This window comes from Polyodon spathula, unplaced genomic scaffold (assembly GCF_017654505.1).
Source record: "Polyodon spathula isolate WHYD16114869_AA unplaced genomic scaffold, ASM1765450v1 scaffolds_1367, whole genome shotgun sequence".
In the NCBI taxonomy this organism is placed as follows: domain Eukaryota; kingdom Metazoa; phylum Chordata; class Actinopteri; order Acipenseriformes; family Polyodontidae; genus Polyodon; species Polyodon spathula.
The window spans coordinates 1-9,633 of record NW_024472847.1 but is presented as its reverse complement, the minus strand read 5'-3'; the positions used below and the strand labels follow the sequence as shown (position 1 = coordinate 9,633).

Below are 9,633 nucleotides of genomic sequence, written 5' to 3'. Positions count from 1 at the left end.
TATTCTATTATGTGTGGTCTGTATGATTCTGTATTGCTGTTCTGCTGAGATCATTATCTGCCATGTTTACAATACCAGCAAAAGTTGTTTTTAAAAGGTAGTGGGGAAGTATATTAGCGGTGCACTGCAGTCCATTCCCCATAGTGTGTAGTGAAAGCGGTGCAACACTGATAGTCTTCCCCACCTCACTTCTCCACAATCAGACTTGAGGATCTTGTTAGGAGCATTTTCTGCTAGAATAGTCAAGCAGTAGTCTAATCAGAACTACCAATAAAGAATCGTACATAGCACAAATATACATAGGGGGGGAACATAGATCTCTTTTTAACCTTGTTGCTGATTTTAACAAAAAAAAAAAAACATTTTGTTTACAGAATCGAAAAGAAATGTGATGCTCAAATAGAAACCTAGAGATTATCTACAAACACGGCATGAGTGGTAGACCGGGAAATTACTATGGTAGCAATTCCTCAGTTTAATGACCTGGGAACAGTTGAATACAAATTTCAATGCACGACAATTATCTTAAAAGAAATTGCAACGTTGTGTAGAAAATAGAGGACACGAGATCTAGCCAGGGGGCACGATGACAAGCACGGGCTGTTAAAGACAAGTGTCTAGAAAGAAAATCAATACACCAATCCCATCACTCGGAATTGGGATGTAAATATTTCAACAGGTGATGTCAGCGCAGTATATATAGTGGAGGTCCGGGCGAGTGTTCCACAGAATATCGAAAAGCACAGAAACTCACATCGAACTTTCTCGGTTGCAAGTGAACTCCACGACGTCCTTCAGCACCATGGTCAGCAGCCGCACACTCCTGCTCTGCATCACCTGCTCGGTCCTGTTTGTGCTGGTCTACTGCGAGGAGTCTCTGGAAGTCCGGTCCATAGACAACTCTAACAAAAGCCAAGAAGAGAAAGAACTGGTGAGATAACTTATTCATGGAATGTTATATATTATATTATATTATATTATATTATATTATATTATATTATATTATATTATTTATATATATATAATATCTATTATATTACTATTATGATTATATTACCTGATCTTTTGTTAATGATGATTTAATTATAAACAATGTACAATAGGTAGGAAATACGAAATCGTGTTGATTGAAACCTTTGAGGAAACATGCTACATTGTAGATAATATAAGTGAAATAAATGCCGATACAAGTATGATACTATTGGAATATGTCTGGACTATTTTAAATAATCTGGTTTACTTTATTGGGTGCGTTTTTGCTTTCTGAAATAATAAATAGATACATGTGAGGATGAGTATTTAGAGTAAATCTTTCATCAGAACTGTAAAGTGAGAAAGTGAAAGACGTTCTCGATATAGCACCTGTGGGCGCAATGTTTATGTCCGAGGTATGAATATCCTAGATCCATAGACATTCAGATAGATAGATAGATAGATAGATAGATAGATAGATAGATAGATAGATAGATAGATAGATAGATAGATAGATCCTTCCTTCATAGGAGATAGAGAACATACTTTGTTTTATAGTCTACTATATATATATATTATATGTGTGTGTGTGTGTGTGTGTGTGTGTGTGTGTGTGTGTGTGTGTGTGTGTGTGTGTGTGTGTGTGTGTATGTGAATTCTAACAGTAGTGTAATTGAAGAGTTGTCCCGTTACATTGTATAGACGTGTGTTAAAAATCCCAGCCTCTAACACTTGGTAGGAGCGTTGCGTGTCAGATAGTTTCTGATACTTCATTCATTCCTTGCAGCAGTGTTGAGTCATTACATTATGAATAGAAAAACTGAACAAAAGAAATACATGAAACACGTCAACGACAAACCTGTGACTTAACAACAAGGACGCTTGATTTGCGTTTGTGTTTTATTTACTGATATTTTTATATAACCGGCTTTAGCTATTAACAGAGCGAAAGAAACAGCGCCGTACTGGTGTTCTGATAAAACTGGCTGCTGGTTCGAATTGTTCTGCAGCAACAGGTGCATATTCATGAAACATTAGCGTGCCAGGAAGTGCACAGGACCGCCATGCGTTTAATAGCACACTGATGCCTTATGAATACAATCATTCCTACCTGTACAATTTACCCGAGGTGTAGATAGAACTGGTCTCTTAGTAAAGAGAGGACATTTAACAAAAACGCAATCAAGCCCTGCAATACTCTTCATAATCTATAACTCTGTTCAGAAATCCCATGATCCAGTGGCAATCTCGCAGGATCCCTGTCAAATCTGCCGGTTGTTGGATCCACAAAACCACCTCGGACCTGAATTCAACAAAAGCCAGTCTTGATGATTTGTGGGATTCTGTTCATATTTAATAAAATCCGACTGGCGAGCTCTTGTGTTACAAATAGATTAGATGCAATCGTCTTACCCACTAAAATACATTATACGGAAAGGTATTTAATTTGAACGCATTTGCAAGATCACACTAAGAATTAATTAGCATTAAATAGAGGTCGTTTGCTTTAAAGGCGTGTTAATTCAGTACGCAATTGCATTTGAATGCCAGCTATACCATATTGTGAATATGTATCTTTACAAAATAAATGTATTTTCTCAGTAGGTTAACGCATTCATTGCTAGACTTCTCCAATAGCAGGCTATCGACCACATTGTTTTCTAGGTACTGCTAATCAATTACATTTAAATGTTTATTATTTTTAAACAATGGTTACTTTTGGAGATGACGGGTGTGTGTTTTTGTTGCACGGTTAACGGTAAATGCATTCCGCTCATGCCTTTTCAACTTGTTGGTTGGCAGATTGAAGCGCTGCAAGAAGTTCTGGAAAAGCTGAAAAGCAAGAGACTGCCGTCTGCAGAGAAGAAGCTGGGCTGGGTCCCGTCGGTAAGAACGCCTTTCTTCGTTTCCACGACTCCTTTAGAACGCACGCACAATTACGCACTTTGAGCAGCAGATCTGCTCCCGGGAGTGGATCAGAGATCTTCTCTCACATAATTAATCGAGCACGGGCTTGGAGCGCTGGAACCGATTTCTGGCGCGATCCAGCCCCAGATCTTTTACCAACACTCCGGTGTGACCTTTTCGTTTTACAAGTTGTTCCTTAAAACAATATTGTATATGCCGGTATTAGGTGTGGAAATCTGGAAGTAGTTTGTGTAACCTTATCAAAGACATTTAGCTTAAATTATTGCAAATATTGACCTTGCAATGCTCTGGTAGGTTATACCGCCAGAATTACAGACTTATTATTCGGAATGTGCACAGACATTATTATTATTATTATTATTATTATTATTATTATTATTATTATTATTATTATTATTATTATTAGTAGTAGTAGTAGCAGTAGTACATTGTCGTTCATATTCTCTGTGTGTATTATTGTTATTCTCCAGTGTGATGCGGGAGAGCAGTGCGCAGTTCGGAAGGGCTCCAGGATCGGAAAGTTGTGCAACTGCCCGAGAGGGACATCCTGCAACTTCTACATCCTCAAGTGTTTATAGAGAGATGGATTGGGCGGGAGTGTGTGTGTGTGAGAGAGAGTCAGAGAGTGAGGCTGACACACAGCCAGCGGAAGTACCTCTGGCTCGCCTCTCATCCTCACAGAGAGCGCCAGGAAGACTGTCGTTGATCCCCATCCAAAAGCAATTTTTGTTATATTTATTCTGTACAAAAAAAAAAAAAATTAAAAAAGAATAAAAATTGAAACGCCCGTCTCCTGCCTGTGCTGTTTCACAGGGCAATGCTGTATAATAAATATTTGCTTCTGCATAAATGCAGCGTCACCACCCCCATTGTGATGGTATAGAATAAAGGTCCATACGGAGACCCGGAGCCTGGATTCGAACCCATAACGCACACCCAGAAAGCGCTACTCACTGTGTCCGATATACAAAACAAACAGCAACACGGGTTCAGTAATGAATGGGGTTACGTTGCATGTTAGTGTAGAGCGATTATCACATCAATAAATAAAATAATTATTAAATTATTAAAAATAAATAAAATACAATTGCATTTATCTATTCATAGTTTCCTTATTATTTGACACAACAGTTGAGTGAAGTCCATGCGATTGGTAAAATGCTTTGAACTGTAACAAGCCGGTTAGTGCACAGCATTTTCTATAGTGTGTGTGTGTGTGTGTGTGTGTGTGTGTGTGTGTGTGTGTGTGCGTGTGATCCAAATTAAATGTGTAATGTGGTTGACCCCGATGTTGTTTGTATAAAAAGTCAATAAATAATGTACTGTATTTACAAAATGCGCTGCTTTCCCTTCTCGCTAGTCAATGGATGACCAAGGCACCAGCTACAGTAAAATATTACACTGACAGTCGGTTCATTTCTACTTTATTACGCTTACTTGTTTTGTTGTATTAGTAATAGCATTCTACAGTATTTCCTGACACTTGTTGAAAATTCAACTACAGCATAAAATTACATCAAAGCAATACATTTCAGTGGGCTATATACCATGACAAGGTGGAAAGTATAGGGCTGGTATGTCTGGCTATCTGATTGACGTTGGGTTGAGAGCAATGTTCAGCTCAGCCCATCGATGTTCTTGCGAGGAGTGTTGCAATACATGCCTACACCACCAGAGGTCGCCAAGGTGCATCAGCAGAACGGAACGGTAAATCACTCGTACAGCAGTTCCATTGGAGTACAGTGGAAGACTCCTGGAAGTACTGCATCATCCAGAAATGCCACTAGGGGGCGACAAACGCCACTGAAAGTAACGATGACAGAACTACAGTACAGTTCACTCGGGGGGGTTAATCTAGAGGTTGTGTAGTTTGCTGTGTAAGGAATGAGTCGTAGATAGTGAATCATCACTGTGAGTATCGGACTGTTTTTCCGTTCTTTATGAATGACTGAGCACGGGGAACTCATCTTTTATGAAATGCATCGTGTTTTTGTCATGGGGTTGAATCACTTGCTTGTGCCGCTGAAAATAATGACACTTCCGTGAGTTTGGGCCCCGACCAGAATCACGACTTGTTTCAGTTTGTTTAGGCGACGTTTAAACTGTAAAATCTCCCGTTATACAAGAAAACCCAGCTTGTCCAAATAATATAGCACCCAACTACCAAATGAAATGATTACAACACGGTAAAATACTATCCTACCCCCTCAAATACACAGCAACTGTGCTGAAACCTTATCAATGAAAAGCAACGAAATTGTTAGGGTAAAATATTGATTACGTGACATTTTAGTATATGGACGCTATTACTTACGGAAAATTCGGATCACTATAAAAATAAACACCTCGTCAACACTGTATTCACCTACGAGGCACAGGATAAAACGTGTCAGAATTTGCATGATACCCTTTAAGCTTTCAAATACCACGTCTACCTAATCGCGTTCTGATTGGTTGCGAGGGAAGCTGGGCGGAACTTACCGCCCTTCAAATAAATAGGGCTGTTTCGCGGTGACGTCATAGGGTTAGCTTCTCAACATGGCGAAGGAACAGGCTGGAGGGATGGACGGAGCAGCAGCCCAGCACAGATCTTCCCACCCGGGATTCAGCAATGAGAAATACTCCTTGCTTGTTATTGTCGGGGAGTACAGCCTCCAGGGCCTGGTGGAATATGTGGTTTCGGAAATAGAGAGAGGTGAGTCGTATGTATATATACCGATACAAAGTTTCCCATTCTACAATGCTTCTTACTTTGAGACAGCTATCGTTTTTACTGTAAGCTATAAGCATTGCATGGTATTTATTTTGTGCTTTAAAACTGTTCGCGTGTTTTTTTTTTGTTTTTTTTTCTTTTTTTGTTCTGTTTTATTGCAATTAGCTTGTCGTGGCTCAGTGTTTTTCTGCAGAACTGGCAAAAACCCGCCAAGAAATTTGGCAACAACTGACCCATATGATAACGTGGAGCCGAGTCTGAGTCTGGGATAGAAGGGGAGGGGAGATATTAGCATGCTTATGGTGAATTTTGGTAGAGGGAATGGGATTTTAAACATAACACATTAAGATACACGTCTCGTCTTTTCACTATCCATTGGCCAAATAATAATAACGACAGTAATATTAGTAATGAAAAATAATAAATAAACGTGTCATTTTTCAAAAGCACGATGGATGACAGTAGATGAACGGATTAGAAATAACGATGCTGTTTATTGCGGGGTGGTGACGTCGGTTACAGAGCGGTTAGAAATAGCGATCCAGAGGAGGTTTTCTGGATTCTGGGGTGGTTCCACCACTATATATGTAAGGAATATTAGTCTTGTATGTTATTTACTGGGATTTGAATTAAAGCTGCTACCGTGCTGAAAGGAAGACCATACGTTTGTATTCTCCCTGTTACTATGTAACTATAAACATTAGCAAGACCCGACCGTGCCCGCTCTCTGTAGTCCGTCCCATACCCGTGATATTTGTGCAGCGTGCTTCATTGATCTGTTTACATAACCACTGCCCTACCCTCTGACACATTAAGGTAGAATGTGTGTGTGTTTGTACTGTAACTCTGAACGACCCCTCCCAATAACGCTACACCATGATTTGTGCAAGACTGTAGACAAAGAGAAGGAGGTGTGATACCTTCTTTTGGACAAACTAAACAATGATTAATCCCAAGCTTTCGAGACCTCAAAGTCCAATAAAAGGTATCGCATCTCCTTCTCTTTGTCTATCATCTCTGGACTGATAAGGCTACCATTTTATTTATGTAAGACTATAGAAATCCTGCAAACATTATAATAGAGCAATACAATGTGTAATAAGGAAGTGCCCTTCAGTAGATTGGTTCATGTTTTTTTTCAGGTATACAGCACAGCATTTGTGATGACGTTAATGATTTATTTCAATTGCACTTTTCATGTCTGCATCTCCTATGTGTGTTACAGAAAACCATTAAACAAAATACATCACTGAAGCAGCTAGGAGACAACCACCCTACAATGGGTTTAGTGCACTGGCTCCTGTTTGATCCAAGGACCAACGTGCACTCAACCCTTGCAGGACCGCTCCCACACAAGCACAGGCAGTGTGTCCTTGAGCTGGACTGGCTGTCTCCACAGTGCCAGGGAATCATGAAGAAGGGTATGGTTTTAATATAGGCCAACGGGGTCTGTACAAAGACCTCTTCACAAATAAACTGGCTCTCCTGCAGAGGACATGGCATTCACATGCACCCAATCAGGTTATTATCAGTACAGATCTGAAAAGAATGCATTGTGCAGATGTCCAGATGTTCACGTGTGGGGCAGTTTTAAACAGTATTGCTCATTGTTTTGGACAAGGTGATTAAAAAGCCTTTTGACAGCTGTGCCACACTGGTGCAATTGCAGATCACGTGAAGTCTGTCAGGTTTGGGCAGACCTGCCATCATGGACAACAGGATTCTCAGGACATGTGATTCTTTTTCCTAAGCTATTTAAATCAAAAGCACTGGTTTATTTTTCATCTCCTTTAGAATGGATCAAACTGCTATGCAATAGGAGTCTTATTCCCACTGATTGTGGGAACTGTTTCTAACGTACTTGTTTTAGTAGCCAGTGCCTTGTCGGGCATCTTTCTATGTAGCCTCTCTCCCTCCCTCTGGGTAGAGGGTATTTGCTTTGCGTTGCAGTGATTTGTAAATGGAAGATCATGTGAAAGCTTCCAGCTGCTTTAGCCCTTGGCAGCAGTTGCCTTTATGAAGTGTCTCATGATGACAGTGCTGGAAGTACACGAATAATATATTTCTTTATTTCAGCTTGGTTTAATGGGGATATTGCTCACTGAGAGGGCTTGGTTTCAGTGCGGTCCGGAGGCAAGAGGCAGCTCAGAGATACATTAGTAATCCAAAACAGAGGCTTCAGAGATGCTGTGTGTATATATCTGTACCAACTGCAGCTCCTGTGTGCTTTCGCCAGCTCATCCTTTGTGTAAATGATCTGACACTAGTGATGGTAAGAAGTGGGTGGCGGTTTTGCCATTACATTGCATTAAATTCAAAGAATATGGTACTTGTGTTGGGTGTGCAACAGTTTCCTGTAAGCCTAAAAAATACTTTTTAGAGGGGGGGGGGGGGGATCTTGTTTCCCTGCAGCTAAAGCTCTGACAAATGGAAACAAACTAGACTGTAAACAAGGTCTGCAGTTTCATGACAGCATCGTTGTTTGCTGGGAATGAATGCCTTCCAGTGTGGTATTCAAGGTTTGCAGATTATAAAGTGAAAGTTTCTGTCAAGTCTGCTAGTAAGCTTTTCTAATGAATAAACCAAAACCCGAAATGTCAGTTAAGTGCACTGCATTCCGAGGACAGCTCCAGGCAGTTGGTCCCACAGGGGAGTTCTCTCACTCAGTAAATTGAGGTGGAGAGAGTAACTGATAAACAGCTCCTTTTATATCCGCCTTAAACATTGCAATGAGTGCTGGCTCTGTTCCTCTTCCTTGGGCCATAGTAAGGGTTCTGCGTTTGCACTTGGCATTGCTGCTGGCATGTTTTGTTCTGTGTTAAAAGCTGCACCTAAATTGCTCATCCAGTTGTGAAAAATAGAATGATGGCCATTCCTTAGCATTGAGGGTGTCTCTGTACCTGTGTGTGATCTGAAGAAACTGGACGAGAAAGTATGTTAATACTGTCAATAAGTTATTGGAACATCTCTTCAAGAACTGTCACTTCTGTATACGATCATAACAGCAGTAACTGGTCCCTTGAATCAGTGGTGGGCAGCGATATGTAAATTTGACACGTATTTTGCTGTCTATCTGATTCTTTCAAATTCTTTATCTATTAACATAACGGACGTTAACAGATATTTACATATGAAAAGCAGTAACTTTAACTTGGTGATCCTTTGTTTCATAATGTCCATGCAGTAACACCCAACCCCAGTAGTGCAGTGCAGAATTCGAATAGCGTTTGGTGCGTGAATGTCAGTCAATGAAATATAATGCTTTGGTGTGCGGTATTTCTAAAATATTGATATTGGTGCCCATCGCTGCTTTGATGCATCTCACCACAGATACTGATCTGCCTTGCATTCTTACAGAAGGTGGTGCTTTACACTGCCAGCTCCTGTGAACAAAGTACAGCCAAACAGCAGCTATGCATTCAGGGGAGCATCCTAACCAACAGCTCAGTCCCACCCAGCCAGTTCTGAGAGAGCCCAGAAACGCAGAACGGGCGGTGCAGAATATATATGAAACAGCATTAAGAAAAGCAATAAGTATCTGAAATAATGTGCCCCAGGACTGAGTATTGCCATTTCCCAAGATGTTTTAAGTGGGGGCAGACGACCTGTTGTATCTACATAGAAGACAACGAGTATAAACACAGCACAGAGGGCGGTGTGAATCGTCCTTTTCGAACAGATCAGAACTATTCAGGAAATTGCGAAAAGCATTTCTTAAGAGGTTGTTCGACTTGCTGTGAATGAAGGTCTTGCTGCGTTCGTCTTTGCTGTGTCTGTGGCTGATGGTACATGAAGCACATGCAATGGAGAAAAGGGTGCCAGGGTAGAACTGTGTTGCTCACGCCCCCCACGTGGTGAAATGTGTCTGTAGTTTCCAGAAGCCGTTTCGAAGACCATAGACCTTGCATCCCTTTTGTGTGGGTGATGACAAGCAAGATACAGATCGAAACCAGACAGTGCCTGGTTTTCAGGGGTGGGGGCGGGGCACTTGAACGGGAAGATACTGCTGCCTGGGAGTG

At 40.8% G+C, this 9,633-nt stretch overlaps 1 protein-coding gene across 1 annotated transcript; it reads left to right on the top strand.

The window, feature by feature from the left end:
- On the top strand, nucleotides 1-4,142 carry LOC121309580 (cocaine- and amphetamine-regulated transcript protein-like). The gene is made up of 3 exons (XM_041242571.1): nucleotides 1-931; nucleotides 2,776-2,859; nucleotides 3,372-4,142. Exons 1-3 carry the CDS (start codon nucleotides 803-805, stop codon nucleotides 3,477-3,479), a joined length of 321 nt encoding a protein of 106 aa, XP_041098505.1. The 5' UTR covers nucleotides 1-802; the 3' UTR covers nucleotides 3,480-4,142.
- Nucleotides 4,143-9,633: the final 5,491 nt, after the last annotated feature.

What these genes read in the sequence shown, in the direction of transcription:
- LOC121309580 (XM_041242571.1), top strand. Translation starts at nt 803, where the DNA reads ATGGTCAGCAGCCGCACACTCCTGCTCTGCATCACCTGCTCGGTCCTG. An exon ending in GCCAAGAAGAGAAAGAACTG is followed by an intron (nt 932 to 2,775) that starts GTGAGATAACTT and finishes GTTGGTTGGCAG; the next exon opens with ATTGAAGCGCTGCAAGAAGT. An exon ending in AGCTGGGCTGGGTCCCGTCG is followed by an intron (nt 2,860 to 3,371) that starts GTAAGAACGCCT and finishes GTTATTCTCCAG; the next exon opens with TGTGATGCGGGAGAGCAGTG.